General features: G+C 53.3%; 1 protein-coding gene across 2 annotated transcripts in view; it reads left to right on the plus strand.

The window, feature by feature from the left end:
- Positions 1-770: 770 nt before the first annotated feature.
- Positions 771-18,379, plus strand: part of CCDC158 (coiled-coil domain containing 158) — a 175,097-nt gene continuing 157,488 nt past the window's right edge. For both annotated transcript variants that reach the window (XM_077275754.1, XM_077275763.1), the window contains exons 1-5: positions 771-860; positions 2,792-2,834; positions 5,501-5,649; positions 5,761-6,020; positions 8,245-8,342. In XM_077275754.1, coding sequence (XP_077131869.1) covers positions 2,806-2,834; positions 5,501-5,649; positions 5,761-6,020; positions 8,245-8,342 — 536 coding nt within the window. In that variant the 5' untranslated portion in view covers positions 771-860; positions 2,792-2,805. The remainder of the gene's footprint in view (positions 861-2,791; positions 2,835-5,500; positions 5,650-5,760; positions 6,021-8,244; positions 8,343-18,379) is intronic.

An 18,379-nucleotide genomic window follows, 5' to 3' on the forward strand; every position in this document is an offset into this window, starting at 1 on the left:
ATATCAGCTTTCCTTCTGCTGGTTAGGAAAATTAAGGGGGACCCCACGTAGGTTTATTTTTAAAAATGTATTTCATTTACACCTGCGATACACAGTGCTGACTCCAACTCTCATCAGCGGCACCTGGTTGCGCTGATCGCAGGGAGACCAGGTGACAATGATGAGAGCTGCATTCAGCACCTGGCGCCTGAGAACAGCGCTAACTGTACTGCTTTTCTCAAGCGCTGGAACGTGTCACACTGCCCACACACGAATGTCATCCATGTGTCATCAGTGTGCATGTGTGCGGGATGTTTTGTGCTGCCGGCAAAAGCCAGACACAGGATCCATGGAAGAAAACTGACATGTGCAGACCCATATATTTGAACGGGTCTATATGTGTGTCTCCTATATGTGTGGAAACTGTCATCACATGTACTGGAGACACTGAGGTGTGAAGAAGGCCATGAGGAGTGAAATATGTTTTCTATGTCACATCTGCCCTGTCTTCTACTTGTCATTTTTCACTTTTAATCTTGCACTCTAGTCATTACCTAGAATTTGCCTAGGTCCCCATCAGACAGCACCGTGTGATAATGGACAATGAGACCTGCAGTATAACTGGTACATTATTGATGTGAATTGGTATTGCAATATGTCTTCCTATATACATTAATGTAGACAGTACAGCAGCCTGCTCTAAACACCCTTTCCATGGAGATAGGCGGGCTCTAGCCGCAGGCTTGGGTCGTCTCCATGGACACGAGGAAGCGTCCTGGACAAAACCAACTGAACACAATAGAGTGGGGGCTGGGGAGATCGGGTGTCACCGTCCTCAGTACAGACTCCTGGATGGGAGCAGGTTCTTGGCCGCAGCACAGGTGATGTTCTCCTTATTATATAGGACTGATGATAGTGCTCAGTGTGAGGAGGCTGATATAGACGTGTCCTCTCTCACTCCTGCATCTGTTCATATTGTGCTGGTAGGAAATTGGACTTTTTCTATTGTAGCAATGCCCTTTTGTGTTACCCAGGAGCACACTGCAGAGCTGTGATCTGAACCCATGGCTTCCACCTGTTGTAAAACTACCCTTTGCAGAATGCCCTGACAGCTGGTGGGAGTTGTAGTTGTGCACCATTTGAGGAGTCACAGAGGTCACTGCTGCTCAAGCCATCCCCTCCCCAAACTGGTCATGTTTTCTTTGTATAATTATTGTCAGTTCATTATGAGCTGAGACACTCTGATTTACAGATCTCTAATGGTAGCAACAAAGGCATTGAAGAAGTTCTGCACTTTTGCGACATTGATGCATGGCTTCCCCAGTGTTATCGGAGGGCTTCACATCTGTGCCGGATACTTCATTTGGGGCCTTCATTGCAGAGTATGTCAGAGATGCCAGAGAAGGTAGAGCAGCGTGCTGATATTTCGTACACTAAAATGAAGGCCACCATGAGACAAACCTGGTAAACGTCATCATAGTGACTTGAGTGCGATGGACAACGCTTGTGTCTATCGTGTCAGTCCAGCACTGCTGTTAAGGCCTTACTCACATTTCTACAGTGCTCTACATTGAGCACTTACATTGAGATTTCCATCTGCATGCTTGAAGAATGGAACCCCCAATGGAGCCACCAGTATATTGGATTCTCTTTGAATTATGCTGTGTCCGTCTTTTTAGGACACCAATTGCATGATAGACTATGCTTTTGCGTCAACCTAAAAAGGCAGACACTTCTGGTACAGAGGACAAATGGAGCCTACAGTGACTCTGTCTGCACATTATACTCAATGGCCCTGCAGTAGAGATGGGGGGATCCATTTGCAAGACTTTGGTCCACCAGCCAAAATCAAAAGCCGTGTTGGTGATCCCAAAAGGTAAGAGATTCACAAACTTCTATTGACTATTGAGTTGGCTGATGAACAGGAGTTCTGTTAATTGATCCCCTATCTATTCTCTATTAGAGATTCTTTCTGAAAAACATTTTTTGGGGATGTAGATAGAAACCTTCAGTCCAGAGTTCAATAAAACCTACAGATGACAGAACTCTTGTTTTGTCCAGTTTTATATCAGCTTGTCTGTTCCTCATCATTTTCAAGACATTTGTTACTGTTAACGATTGCAAGAATGGTGCTCATTCAGGCTAAAGGACCATCTCGACAAGGTTCTTCTTACAATATTGTCTGGCCATGCATTGTTGGTGTTACCTACAATGATACATTGTAATAAAGATCAGCTTTGTATCCTTTGGGTGTAACGTTTCCATGCAGTGTAGTTATAATCTAACTCATTGGAAAGTTATACAATGTTTCTAGTATATTCCTAGAACTCCAGGGGCTTTCATTCATGTGAATGGGGCTATGTTGCGTTACCTGCACAACTTTGGGTCAGGACTTGAGTAGTCCTTTTTAAGTAAATATGCTCATGGGCTCCTTAGAAGAGAATATTTCATCTATTCGGATTACTTACTTTAACCGTGTTTCCTAGTTTACACCTCTTTTTTGAGGCATCCTATGTAGCAAGTCTGAGGTATCAGCTACCAGGCACTATTGGAACATTAGTCTGAAAGTTTGTAGTTCAGAATTTTTCTCCTGATGGTATTGTGGACACTTATAGTCAAATCTTCTATCCCTGGGGATCTCAGCAACAGGACACAATGTGATTAGATTATCACTGGGGGTGTATTCTAACAAGAAGGGGTTATCTAAAGTGCACCCCAAATGGAGAGTGGTGACATATGCACAGCAATCTCTCAGATCTCTCGCAATATTTAATCAGTTTTTATTCAGTATATTTATTCTATTTTGTTTCAGATTTCACACGGACAATGGCCTGCAAAAATCTCCTAACGTTAAGGTATAGTAATAAACAGGGGCGGACACAAGCAGCAATGGGCCCCTATGCAGGAAATATGTCGAGGCCCCCCTCATGCATGTACACTGTGTATAAAATGCCTATAATAAGCCCTATATACATAGCAGCACACACACACACACACACTAGCCCTATATACATAGCAGCACACACACACACACACTAGCCCTATATACATAGCAGCACACACACACACACACTAGCCCTATATACATAGCAGCACACACACACACACACTAGCCCTATATACATAGCAGCACACACACACACATACTAGCCCTATATACATAGCAGCACACACACACACACACACACACACACTAGCACTATATACATAGCAGCATACACACACACACACTAGCCCTATATACATAGCAGCACACACACACACACTAGCTCTATATACATAGCAGCACACACACACACTAGCACTATATACATAGCAGCACACACACACACTAGCACTATATACATAGCAGCACACACACACACTAGCACTATATACATAGCAGCACACACACACTAGCCCTATATACATAGCAGCACACACACACACACACACTAGCACTATATACATAGCAGCACACACACACACACACACACACACTAGCACTATATACATAGCAGCACACACACACACACACACACACACACACTAGCCCTATATACATAGCAGCACACACACTAGCGCTATATACATAGCAACACACACACACTAGCACTATATACATAGCAGCACACACACACTAGCCCTATATACATAGCAACATACACACACACTAGCACTATATACATAGCAGCACACACACACACACACTAGCACTATATACATAGCAGCACACACACACTAGCTCTATATACATAGCAACACACACACACTAGCACTATATACATAGCAGCACACACACACTAGCACTATATACATAGCAGCACACACAAACACACACTAGCCCTATATACACACACAGCAGTATACACACACACTAGCCCTATATACACGCACACAGCAGTATACACACACACTAGCCCTATATACACACAGCAGTACACACACACACTAGCCCTATATACACACACTAGCCCTATATACACACACACAGCAGTATACACACAGCAGTACACACACACACACTAGCCCTATATACACACACAGCAGTATACACACACACACACTAGCCCTATATACACACAGCAGTATACACACACACACACTAGCCCTATATACACGCACACAGCAGTATACACACACACTAGCCCTATATACACACACAGCAGTACACACACACACTAGCCCTATATACAGCACACAGCAGTATACACACACACTAGCCCTATATACACACGCTAGCCCTATATACACGCACACAGCAGTACACACACACACACACACACTAGCCCCATATACACACAGAGCAGTATACACACACAGCAGTACATACACACACACACACACACACACACACACACTAGATAGACCAACATACATCACATGGAATGTGTACCTACAGAGAGTGCAGTTGCAGGGAGCTGGTCCGTCCCAGAAGAACACAGGAAATGAGCAGGGGAGACATGGAGCCTGTCCACTGCTGTCAGCCTTACAGACTCCCGGCGGGCCGGCCCTTCACCTACCTAGAGTAGTGATTCCCCCTCCTCCTATTTTCATGTGTATCCCAGTCCTGCCGATCATTGGGGCTTTGGGAAGAGTGCACACGTGCACAGCAGCAGTCAGTCACAAGCAGAGCCGCAGCTTCAGTGACTCACTGAGGGACCCTCACTCCTCTCTTCCTGCACCTGCCGTCACCGCGAAGCACCAGTGACAGCCGGACAGCAGCGAAATGTATGCTAACAGGTGAGGTCAGGAAGGGGGCCCCTTTTGACCGTCATATCACATGTGCGCAGCAGAGCGGGCCCCCTGCTTCTCCTGTTAGCAGTAATACTGCCGCCGGCTGTCATTCACCTCATTGCTTTGTATCTCCATCGGGGCCCCCTCCCACTCTGGGCCCCGGTGCAGTTGCACCGGTTGAACCGGCGTTATGTCCGCCCCTGGTAATAAAACTAAGTAGCAATAAAGACGTACAGAAAAAAAGGCTATTTCTACAGAAACCTGTGATATGAATGCCTTAAAGGGGTGATCCGAAACTAACATTTATTTGAATCCTAAATGTCTGTCTATTTAATGTAATTATCTAATCTGTTTTCTAATATAATTTAATTAAAAAGTTCCTAATGGTGCCTCTCTAGTTGCTTTTTTTACCTACTTCCTGTATGATGATGCTTTGTTTGAGAGACTCCAATGCATGCTGGGATACTCGAACGAGTTGTCATCAGAGGGCAGAGGATGCGATGATGTCACTTGCAGGGGCAGGCCTGGTCTCTGGTTTCTCCTTACAATGCGCACTGGCAGTGCACTCTGTTGCCAGTTCATCACTTAATTAAATAGATAGGCGTTTAGGTTTAAAAGATTCAGACCACTCCTTTAATTTTATGTGAGATTACATCTTATCTTTAATATGTAATTATAAAAGTCTGCATAAATTAGGATTGAATCACAGCAATAGCATTTCTCCTCGATGCCCTACAAGTTTTGTTATTTTGTCACAGCTGGCAGATTAAGGATTATTTTGTCGCAATTTTCTTTAATTTCCTAGGGCCGAGTTGGAAGAGCAAACAAAAGAGATCCAGAAATTGCAAAAAGAAGTGGAAAAAGCTACACAGAACACTATCAATCAGCTGTCAGTATCTTGCCGGGAGCAGTACTGCAAGCCCCCTGCTACAAATAGTCATATTGTCAATAGAGGTATGTAATGTGCCTGTATGATAGGTAGTCTATTTATCAGCAGGCAGTGGAACAACTCGACTGTCCTATAGCACTAACTTTATTGTATATTTTCTTCATTTCTCTACTTAGAATCAGCCACTTCTAGTTCAGCAGGAGACCACTCAAGTTTCTTACCATTGGTCCCACTCCATTCTTTAATATTGCAAAGTTCTCCATACGCTGGGAAAACTGTGGACCCAGATGAGCCTAACGTTTTAAGAAAATGTAGTCTAAAGCAGAATACTTTGGCTGGAACTAGCTGTCATGCTGGTATATACAATGACAAGACAACCCTGAAAGAATTTTCCTCATTGATAAGGGATTCACACAGAGGACTTGAGCAAGAAAAGGTGGGTTTACATTAACCTATTTGCGGCATTAACCCCTTAGTGACAGAGCCAATTTTGACCTTAATCACCAAACCAATTTTTATAATTCTGACCACTGTCATTTTATGAAGTTATAACTCTGGAACGCTTCAATGGATTCCACTGATTCTGATATTGGTTTTTTTTTCGTGAAATATTGTACTTCACATTAGTGGTAAAATTTCTTCGACATGAATTGTGTTTATGAAAAAAAACTGAAAAACTTTTCAATTTTTGTGCCCTTACATCAGAGAGTCGTGTCACACAAAGTAGTTAATATGTAAAATTTCCCACATGTCAACTTTATATCAGCACAATTTTGGAAACATAATTTTTTTTTGTTAGGACGTTATAAGGGTTAAAAGTTGACCAGCGATTTCTCATTTTTCCAGCAAAATTAACAAAATCATTTTTAGGGACCACCTCATATTTGAAATGACTTTGAGGGGTCAATATGACAGAAAATACTCAAATGTAACACCATTCTAAAAGCTGCACCCCTCAAGGTGCTCAAAACCACACTCAAGAAGTTTATAAACCCTTCAGGTGCTTCACAAGAACTAAAGCAATGTGTAAGGAAAAAAATAACATTTAACTTTTTTCACAAAAAATTTACTTTGTACCCAAACTTTTTTAATTTTCACAAGGGTATCAGGAGAAAATAGACCTGTTAAGCAATATTTCCTGGGTACTCCGATACCCCGTACGTGGAGGAAAGCCACTGTTTGGGGGCATCGCAGGGCTCAGTAGGGAGGGAGACCATTTAACTTTTTGAACACAAAATTGGCTGTAATTGTTGGCGGGCACCATGTCGCGTTTAGAGACCCCATGGTGTGGCTAAACAGTGGAAATCCCCCAATTCTAACTCCAACCCTAACACAGCGCTAACCCCAACCCTAACCCTAATCCTGCCCCCAACACACCCCTAACCATAATCCCAACCCTAACCACAACCATTAACCAAACATCACCATGACCCCAACACCACCCTAACCCCAACACCACCCTATCATCAACACCACCCTAACCCCAGTACCACAACCATACTCACAACACAACCATAACCCCAACCATAACCCTAACTCAACTCTTACCATAACACAACACTAACCCCAACACAACCTTAACACTAGCCCCAACCCTAACCCTAGCTCTAACCCCAACCCTAACCCTAACTGCAGAGATTGGAAAAATGCTATTGTTTATTTTATTATTTTTATCTAACTATGGGGGTGACAAAGGGGGCTTTGATTTACTATTTTTTATTTTGATCACTGTGATACGGTCTATCACAGTGATTAAAATGAACCAATATGAAAAATCTCCTATTGTTGCCAGGTACCGGCCATCAGATCTTGTCGGGCACACTGTGCATGTGCCTGCATTTTCTTCCAGGAAAATGACATGGAGGGCCAGGGGATGGAGCAGGAGGATCCGGGGATGGCGGAGTTACCAGGGGGTTCCCGGAGGCACCCATTTCTCTCTCCTCTGGTATGGTAGATCATATCAGGAGAGAGAGAAATTAATTGAAAATCAGACTTTTTTTTGCAATTGACGTTATTCGGTGAATAACGCTGATCACAAGACAGGGGACGGTAAAAATCGACCCAAATCATGTTCTCCAGGGTCTCAGCTACCCCCGGTAACCGAGACCCTGGAGATTTTCCGACGCTGAAGGCGCTATACACTTATTGATTATCATTCCTAGGAGGATTGCTCCTTCATGATAGTCATGCAGTGTTATATTTAACAGTACATATGAAAATAAGCAGCTTTGTAATATATCTTAGTAAAGAAATCTGCTTTTTTCTTTTCCTGGACTGATCTTTTCACTATCAGTTTATTGATGAAATCTGTAAAATTTGTATTCAGCGAAGATAGGATTTTCTCATTACTAAAAAAGGAGATAAAATTCCGTGGAGAGGCAGGCAGAGGAGCTAGAGGTAGACACAGACATTCTGCTTCAAATTCTCCTAAAACGACTGTTACAGTTCTCCATAGAAATTCATGGGCACCAACTGTCATCTCCTATCTCAGAAATGGGAATGTGTGTATTCACTGAAAACTGATTTTACTGATTAATTGAGAATGAATGATTAGTCCAGGAGGAGTGACGCATTAATAGTGTAAAGAGTCACAATTATGTAAGAAGTTTATGGAGCCAGACTGAGATCATTATACATAACAAATTATGTCTTCCTCTTAGATCAAACTGAAACAGCCTCATGTACACCAGCCAACCAGTGGAATACATTTGAAGCTTCAAGAGCTGATAAGAGAAAAAACATCAGACCTGGACATGAGGTGAGTTTTTCATGTGGGGAAAATGAATATTCATGTTACAATGTATACTCTAGTGTGTGTACATATTATATACATGTCTATGAAAGGGTATCTTGTGTATAGGAGCTGCTGAGTGAAGGAGAGGACATGGCAACTTAATCCACTGAATTTTTGGATTTTTTAAAATCACATGCTGTGTTGGGCGTGCACTCTATAGGTTATATTCCTTGAATGGGAGGCAGAGGCATAGCTAGGAGTTCAGCTTAGGGGTGGCAAAACATCTGAGTGGACCCCTAACTGGTGACCTTGATTACAACTATGGTGGGACACTGATTACTGCCACATGGTGACATGTAATGGTAGATACCAGTCCTGCAGAACATACAAGTGATTACAGTACAGTTATAAATGGTGTAGTGCAGCGGGGTTGGTTCAGTGTGACAGACAGTGACTACAGAAAGAAAAGTTCACAGCAAACGTGTTTATTGTCCACACTCACACAGTGTGCACATGGTATCCTCCAGATCACAGCCAGGAAACAACACAGTCCATGGGAGTCCGGTTGCCAAGGGCGATGGCACATCCTTATCACGCTGCGGGGTGCCAGGAGTTTGTTCTGCTGGCTCTGTGTTAACGCACACAGGCTGAGCTTCTGCAGAGCCGACTGCTCCGCAAGTTGCACACTCCAAAGTGACACACCCAAACCCTTGCTGTAGGGTTTTTCAACTGGAATCTGTGGCCATGGGCCACTTGCAAGATGCGGCCTGTAGTCTGTTTCAAAAATAAAAGCCTATAACGCGTTTTCCTTAATAATGCCTTGGCCAAATAGCTTGACCAGGTCCACACTTACTTTTACTTTGCCTTGTGACTCACAGACGTCCTGCTGTGACCACAAGGCACTCCAACGGGTCTAATAGGACTCCGTCCGCATCCTGGGGGAAACATACTGACCCTCGCATATGATCCCTCTCACTGCCTCACAATGGAACTTACAGATGATGTTCTTTCTGATAGAGTTGTTCATTTTTTGTGTCTTTTCCATTTGGTCCACCAACATGACAACTTCTCCAGCCAGGACTCGTCTGCAGAGATTACAACAAAGACACATTTGACTGCACCGCGTCCATCTATTCCCAACCTGCATAAACTCCTCATCCTGCTGTCACCCCAATGCTGAGCCACTGCTGCCGTATGTGTCCCTTATGCTGCACCTGCCATAATAACAGCTCTTCTTGGTGCCTCACATGATAATGCCCACCACTGTGCCCCTTACATAGTAATAATGCCTCCTCTGTTCTCTCTAGATTGTAAAATTTTCCTCTAGAAAATATTAATGCCCTATAAAACAGTATCCACATTGCCCCTTTGATGGCCACAATACTTTGAGTGCCCCTATAACAATAGTGCTTCTTAAGTGCTCACTTAAAATTTAATAATGTCCACTGAGTGCTCCAATGTACACTTCCTCTATACCCAGTATATAGCTATATGAAGCTGATGGCGCCCCCTTCACCATCCCACCCCGATAAACCCTCAGCACCTACAGTATGTAAAGGAATGGGTTAGAGACTAAGGCGAAAAGACCCCTAAAGTACCCCCCTTTAAAAAAAAAAAACAGCAAAAGTAAAAAAAGTGATGTACTTTAGGTGTGTGGCTCAACAGGGAGTGGGGCCATTTGGTTTCAATTAAAGTGTCCATAATTTGGCAGATGCCCTAAAATGTATTAAACAGACCCCATCTAATATATAATTGCCTAGAATACTACTTCCTGCAATTTGTGCCAACTTCCGTGGCTTTGTCCGGAGCTATTGTCTGGAGCTATTGTCCGGAGCTATTGTCCGGAGCTAATGTCCGGAGCTAATGTCCGGAGATAAGTGACGTCACCAGTGTCCTACACCCAGGCAGAGCACAGTGGCCCCAGGCAGAGCACAGTGGCCCCAGGCAGAGCACAGGGGCCCCAGGCAGAGCACAGGGGCCCCAGGCAGAGCACAGGGGCCCCAGGCAGCATATGGGGCCCCAGGCAGAGCACAGGGGCCCCAGGCAGCATATGGGGCCCCAGGTAGAGCACAGTGGCCCCAGGCAGAGCACACACCAAATCGGAGGCCGAGGGTCCCCGCCCACCAAATCGGAGGCCGAGGGTCCCCGCCCACCAAATCGGAGGCCGAGGGTCCCCGCCCACCAAATCGGAGGCCGAGGGTCCCCGCCCACCAAATCGGAGGCCGAGGGGCCCCTCCAACCAAATCGGAGGCCGAGGGGCCCCGCCCACAAAATCGGTGGCCGAGGGTCCCCGCCCACCAAATCGGAGGCCGAGGGGCCCCGACAACCAAATCGGAGGCCGAGGGGCCCCGCCCACCAAATCGGAGGCCGAGAGTCCCCGCCCACCAAATCGGAGGATAAGGGGCCCCACCAACCAAATCGGAGGCCGAGGGGCCCCACCAAACAAATCGAAGGCCGAGCGGCCCCGCCCACCAAATCGGAGGCCGAGAGTCCCCGCCCACCAAATCGGAGGATAAGGGGCCCCACCAACCAAATCGGAGGCCGAGGGGCCCCACCAAACAAATCGAAGGCCGAGCGGCCCCGCCCACCAAAGCGGAGGCCGAGGGGCCCTGACCACCACATCGGAGGCCGAGGGGCCCCGCCCACCAAATCGGAGGCCGAGGGTCCCCGCCCACCAAATCATAGGCCGAGGGTCCCCGCCCACCAAATCGGAGGCCGAGGGGCCCCGCCCACCAAATCGGAGGCCGAGAGTCCCCGCCCACCAAATCGGAGGATAAGGGGCCCCACCAACCAAATCGGAGGCCGAGGGGCCCCACCAAACAAATCGAAGGCCGAGCGGCCCCGCCCACCAAATCGGAGGCCGAGAGTCCCCGCCCACCAAATCGGAGGATAAGGGGCCCCACCAACCAAATCGGAGGCCGAGGGGCCCCACCAAACAAATCGAAGGCCGAGCGGCCCCGCCCACCAAAGCGGAGGCCGAGGGGCCCTGACCACCACATCGGAGGCCGAGGGGCCCCGCCCACCAAATCGGAGGCCGAGGGTCCCCGCCCACCAAATCATAGGCCGAGGGTCCCCGCCCACCAAATCGGAGGCCGAGGGTCCCCGCCCACCAAATCGGAGGCCGAGGGTCCCCGCCCACCAAATCGGAGGCCGAGGGTCCCCGCCCACCAAATCGGAGGCCGAGGGTCCCCGCCCACCAAATCGGAGGCCGAGGGGCCCCGCCAACCAAATCGGAGGCCGAGGAGCCCCGCCCACCAAATCGTAGGCCGAGGGTCCCCGTCCACCAAATCGGAGGCCGAGGGTCCCCGCCCACCAAATCGGAGGCCGAGGGGCCCCTCCAACCAAATCGGAGGCCGAGGGGCCCCACCCACAAAATCGGTGGCCGAGGGTCCCCGCCCACCAAATCGGAGGCCGAGGGGCCCCGACAACCAAATCGGAGGCCGAGGGGCCCCGCCCACCAAATCGGAGGCCGAGGGTCCCCGCCCACCAAATCGGAGGCCGAGAGTCCCCGCCCACCAAATCGGAGGATAAGGGGCCCCACCAACCAAATCGGAGGCCGAGGGGCCCCACCAAACAAATCGAAGGCCGAGCGGCCCCGCCCACCAAAGCGGAGGCCGAGGGGCCCTGACCACCACATCGGAGGCCGAGGGGCCCCGCCCACCAAATCGGAGGCCGAGGGTCCCCGCCCACCAAATCATAGGCCGAGGGTCCCCGCCCACCAAATCGGAGGCCGAGGGTCCCCGCCCACCAAATCGGAGGCCGAGGGTCCCCGCCCACCAAATCGGAGGCCGAGGGTCCCCGCCCACCAAATCGGAGGCCGAGGGGCCCCGCCAACCAAATCGGAGGCCGAGGAGCCCCGCCCACCAAATCGTAGGCCGAGGGTCCCCGTCCACCAAATCGGAGGCCGAGGGTCCCCGCCCACCAAATCGGAGGCCGAGGGGCCCCTCCAACCAAATCGGAGGCCGAGGGGCCCCGCCCACAAAATCGGTGGCCGAGGGTCCCCGCCCACCAAATCGGAGGCCGAGGGGCCCCGACAACCAAATCGGAGGCCGAGGGGCCCCGCCCACCAAATCGGAGGCCGAGGGTCCCCGCCCACCAAATCGGAGGCCGAGAGTCCCCGCCCACCAAATCGGAGGATAAGGGGCCCCAATAACCAAATCGGAGGCCGAGGGGCCCCACCAAACAAATCGAAGGCCGAGCGGCCCCGCCCACCAAAGCGGAGGCCGAGGGGCCCGGCCCCGCCCACCAAAGCGGAGGCCGAGGGGCCCTGACGACCACATCGGAGGCCGAGGGGCCCCGCCCACCAAATCGGAGGCCGAGGGTCCCCGCCCACCAAATCGTAGGCCGAGGGTCCCCGCCCACCAAATCGGAGGCCGAGGGTCCCCGCCCACCAAATCGGAGGCCGAGGGTCCCCGCCCACCAAATTGGAGGCCGAGGGGCCCCGCCCACCACATCGGAGGCCGAGGGGCCCCGCCCACCACATCGGAGGCCGAGGGGCCCCGCCCACCAAATCGGAGGCCGAGGGGCCCCGCCCACCAAATCGGAGGCCGAGGGGCCCCGCCCACCAAATCGGAGGCCGAGGGTCCACACCAACCAAATCAGAGGCCGAGGGGCCCCACCCACAAAAGCGGAGGCCGAGGGGCCCCACCAACCAAATCGGAGGCCGACGGGCCCCACCCACAAAAGCGGAGGCCGAGGGGCCCCACCAACCAAATCAGAGGCCGAGGGTCCCCGCCCACCAAATCGGAGGCCGAGGGGCCCCTCCAACCAAATCGGAGGCCGAGGGGCCCCGCCCACCAAATCGGTGGCCGAGGGTCCCCGCCCACCAAATCGGAGGCCGAGGGGCCCCGCCAACCAAATCGGAGGCCGAGGGGCCCCACCCACCAAATCAGAGGATAAGGGGCCCCGCCAACCAAATCGGAGGCCGAGGGGCCCCGCCAACCAAATCGGAGGCCGAGAGTCCCCGCCCACCAAATCGGAGGATAAGGGGCCCCGCCAAACAAATCAAAGGCCGAGCGGCCCCGCCCACCAAAGCGGAGGCCGAGGGGCCCGGCCCCGCCCACCAAAGCGGAGGCCGAGGGGCCCCGCCCACCAAATCGGAGGCCGAGGGTCCCCGCCCACCAAATCGTAGGCCGAGTGTCCCCGCCCACCAAATCGGAGGCCGAGGGTCCCCGCCCACCAAATTGGAGGCCGAGGGTCCCCGCCCACCAAATTGGAGGCCGAGGGTCCCCGCCCACCAAATCGGAGGCCGAGGGTCCCCGCCCACCAAAGCGGAGGCCGAGGGTCCCCGCACACCAAATCGGAGGCAGAGGGACCCCGCCCACCAAATCGGAGGCCGAGGGGCCCCGCCCACCAAAGCGGAGGCCGAGGGTCCCCGACCACCAAATCGGAGGCCGAGGGGCCCCGCCAACCAAATCGGAGGCCGAGGGTCCCCGCCCACCAAATCGGAGGCCGAGGGTCCCCGCCCACCAAATCGGAGGCCGAGGGGCCCCGCCCACCAAATCGGAGGCCGAGGGGCCCCGCCCACCAAATCGGGGGCCGAGGGGCCCCGCCCACCAAATCGGAGGCCGAGTGTCCCCGCCCACCAAATCGGAGGCCGAGGGTCCCCGCCCACCAAATCGGAGGCCGAGGGGCCCCGCCCACCAAATCGGAGGCCGAGGGTCCCCGCCCACCAAATTGGAGGCCGAGAGTCCCCGCCCACCAAATCGGAGGATAAGGGGCCCCGCCAACCAAATCGAAGGCCGAGCGGCCCCGCCCACCAAAGCGGAGGCCGAGGGGCCCGGCCCCGCCCACCAAAGCGGAGGCCGAGGGGCCCCGACCACCACATCGGAAGCCGAGGGGCCCCGCCCACCAAATCGGAGGCAGAGGGACCCCACCCACCAAATCGGAGGCCAAAGGGCCCCGCCCACCAAAGCTGAGGCCGAGGGTCCCCGACCACCAAATCGGAGGCCGAGGGGCCCCGCCAACCAAATTGGAGGCCGAGGGTCCCCGCCCACCAAATCGGAGGCCGAGGGGCCCCACCCACCAAATCGGAGGCCGAGGGGCCCCACCCACCAAATCGGAGGCCGAGGGGCCCCGCCCACCAAATCGGAGGCTGAGGGGCCCCGACCACCAAATCGGAGGCCGAGGGTCCCCGACCACCAAATCGGAGGCCGAGGGTCCCCGCCCACCAAATCGGAGGCCGAGGGGCCCCCCCCACCAAATCGGAGGCCGAGGGGCCCCCCCCACCAAATCGGAGGCCGAGGGGCCCCGCCCACCAAATCGGAGGCCGAGGGGCCCCGCCCACCAAATCGGAGGCCGAGGGTCCCCGCCCACCAAATCGGAGGCCGAGGGGCCCCGCCCACCAAATCGGAGGCCGAGGGGCCCCGCCCACCAAATCGGAGGCCGAGGGTCCCCGCCCACCAAATCGGAGGCCGAGGGTCCCCGCCCACCAAATCGGAGGCCGAGGGTCCCCGCCCATCAAATCGGAGGCCGAGGGTCCCCGCCCACCAAATCGGAGGCCGAGGGTCCCCACCCACCAAATCGGAGGACGAGGGGCCCCACCAACCAAATCGGAGGCCGAGGAGCCCCGCCCACCAAAAGTAAGTGCGGCCCCAAAAGTAAGTGCGCCCCCGGGTGCAAAAGTAAGTGCGCCCCCGGGTGCAAAAGTAAGTGCGCCCCCGGGTGCAAAAGTAAGTGCGCCCCCGGGTGCAAAAGTAAGTGCCCCCCGGGTGCAAAAGTAAGTGCGCCTCCGGGTGCAAAAGTAAGCGCGCCCCCGGCCCCGGGTGCAAAAGTAAGCGCGCCCCCCAGTCCCGTGTGTGAAAAGTGCTGCTGTAAAGCTGGTAGCGCTGTTCAAGCACCATGTATTTCCTTCAGGAAATGCCCATCTAATATATAATTGCCTAGAATACTACTTCCTGCAATTTGTGCCAACTTCCGTGGCTTTGTCCGGAGCTAATGTCCGGAGATAAAGTCCGGAGCTAATGTCCGGAGCTAATGTCCGGAGCTAATGTCCGGAGATAAGTGACGTCACCAGTGTCCTACACCCAGGCAGCATATGGGGCCCCAGGCAGAGCACAGTAGCCCCAGGCAGAGCACAGGGGCCCCAGGCAGCATATGGGGCCCCAGGCAGAGCACAGTGGTCCCAGGCAGAGCACAGGGGCCCCAGGCAGCCTATGGGGCCCCAGGCAGAGCACAGTGGCCCCAGGCAGAGCACAGGGGCCCCAGGCAGCATATGGGGCCCCAGGCAGAGCACAGGGGCCCCAGGCAGCATATGGGGCCCCAGGCAGAGCACAGTTGCCGCAGGCAGAGCACAGGGGCCCCAGGCAGAACATGGGGCCCCAGGCAGAGCACAGGGGCCCCAGGCAGAGCACAGGGGCCCCAGGCAGCATATGGGGCCCCAGGCAGAGCACAGGGGCCTCAGGCAGAGCACAGGGGCCCCAGGCAGCATATGGGGCCCCAGGCAGAGCACAGGGGCCCCAGGCAGCATATGGGGCCCCAGGCAGAGCACAGTGGCCCCAGGCAGAGCACAGGGGCGTCAGGCAGAACATGGGGCCCCAGGCAGAGCACAGGGGCCCCAGGCAGAGCACAGGGGCCCCAGGCAGCATATGGGGCCCCAGGCAGAGCACAGGGGCCCCAGGCAGCATATGGGGCCCCAGGCAGAGCACAGTGGCCCCAGGCAGCATATGGGGCCCCAGGCAGAGCACAGTGGCCCCAGGCAGAGCACAGGGGCCCCAGGCAGCATATGGGGCCCCAGGCAGAGCACAGTGGTCCCAGGCAGAGCACAGGGGCCCCAGGCAGCTTATGGGGCCCCAGGCAGAGCACAGTGGCCCCAGGCAGAACATGGGGCCCCAGGCAGAGCACAGTGGCCCCAGGCAGAGCACAGGGGCCCCAGGCAGAACATGGGGCCCCAGGCAGAGGACAGGGGCCCCAGGCAGCATATGGGGCCCCAGGCAGAGCACAGGGGCCCCAGGCAGCATATGGGGCCCCAGGCAGAGCACAGGGGCCCCAGGCAGCATATGGGGCCCCAGGCAGAGCACAGTGGCCCCAGGCAGCATATGGGGCCCCAGGCAGAGCACAGTGGCCCCAGGCAGAGCACAGGGGCCCCAGGCAGCATATGGGACCACAGGCAGAGCACAGTGGTCCCAGGCAGAGCACAGGGGCCCCAGGCAGCTTATGTGGCCCCAGGCAGAGCACAGTGGCCCCAGGCAGAACATGGGGCCCCAGGCAGAGCACAGTGGCCCCAGGCAGAGCACAGGGGCCCCAGGCAGAACATGGGGCCCCAGGCAGAGCACAGGGGCCCCAGGCAGAGCACAGGGGCCCCAGGCAGCATATGGGGCCCCAGGCAGAGCACAGGGGCCCCAGGCAGCATATGGGGCCCCAGGCAGAGCACAGGGGCCCCAGGCAGCATATGGGGCCCCAGGCAGAGCACAGTGGTCCCAGGCAGAGCACAGGGGCCCCAGGCAGCTTATGGGGCCCCAGGCAGAGCACAGTGGCACCAGGCAGAACATGGGGCCCCAGGCAGAGCACAGTGGCCCCAGGCAGAGCACAGGGGCCCCAGGCAGAACATGGGGCCCCAGGCAGAGCACAGGGGCCCCAGGCAGAGCACAGGGGCCCCAGGCAGCATATGGGGCCCCAGGCAGAGCACAGGGGCCCCAGGCAGCATATTGGGCCCCAGGCAGAGCACAGTGGCCCCAGGCAGAGCACAGGGGCCCCAGGCAGCATATGGGGCCCCAGGCAGAGCACAGTGGTCCCAGGCAGAGCACAGGGGCCCCAGGCAGCCTATGGGGCCCCAGGCAGAGCACAGTGGCCCCAGGCAGAACATGGGGCCCCAGGCAGAGCACAGGGGCCCCAGGCAGAGCACAGGGGCCCCAGGCAGCATATGGGGCCCCAGGCAGAGCACAGTGGTCCCAGGTAGAGCACAGGGGCCCCAGGCAGCCTATGGGGCCCCAGGCAGAGCACAGGGGCCCCAGGCAGCATATGGGGCCCCAGGCAGAGCACAGGGGCCCCAGGCAGCATATGGGGCCCAAGGCAGAGCACAGCGATATTTTGGACCACTGTGCGGTGTTTCAGACCCCCTGTGTGATGTCTGGGGCCCTGTTCTTAAGTATATTAAAGATTAAAGTAACGTATATTAAAGTATATTATAGATCAAATTTGACATGTTTATGAGCACCATTGAGTGATATACTCAAGAATGACATAATTTTTCAACATTTTATGGTTTCAAACTGTAAACACTAAGAGTTTTTTTTACTTCAACCAGAAAACCTTAACGGTTCATAAAAAACTTGACTGTTCAGGATATGATAAAAGTCATAGTATTCTGAATCTTTAACTTATAAAGATACCTTTACATGGGGTGATTATTGGTTCCAGAGAGGCTTTCGGCCGATAATCGTACACATGGCTGGTGACAGGACAATACAATATAAACGTTCAAAGGTAATCACTGATAACATTAAAATCTAATATATAATTGCCTAGAATACTACTTCCGGCAATTTGTGCCAACTTCCGTGGCTTTGTCCGGAGATAATGTCCGGAGATAAGTGACGTCACCAGCGTCCTACACCCGCTCAGGGTGGACAAAGATATATGCCTTCGTGGTGCGCGGCACTTTTCTGATTGGTTGCCGCCTGCCGCGAGCGACCAATCAGAAATGTGCCGTACTGTCAAGAATTGTCAAGAGCTGGTGAGTGCAGCCATTTTGTTCTTTCTTACTATTATTTATTAATTGTATTATTCTTACATTTGAATAAATAAAGTATATATGGATTCTAGACTCCCGATTCTTTAGAATCGGGCTGCCATCTAGTTATAGATAAAGGGATATGGATACATATGTTTACTTTTAAAGAAGCACTCGTTACATCAAAATTTTTGTTCTCTTAATATATTGCAATCATCATATAATACTATGTACTTACAATTGCTGATTTTGCCCTTCTACTCATCTAATTCTTCCCTTTTCCATTAGGTCTATGACATTACGTGATTAAAAACTGACTCTCCCATAGCCAGCCTCCCATATGTCACCCATAGCCAGTCCCCCATAGCCAGCCCCTCATATGTCCCCCATA

The sequence above is a fragment of the Ranitomeya variabilis genome, chromosome 1 (assembly GCF_051348905.1).
Source record: "Ranitomeya variabilis isolate aRanVar5 chromosome 1, aRanVar5.hap1, whole genome shotgun sequence".
NCBI lineage: Eukaryota > Metazoa > Chordata > Amphibia > Anura > Dendrobatidae > Ranitomeya > Ranitomeya variabilis.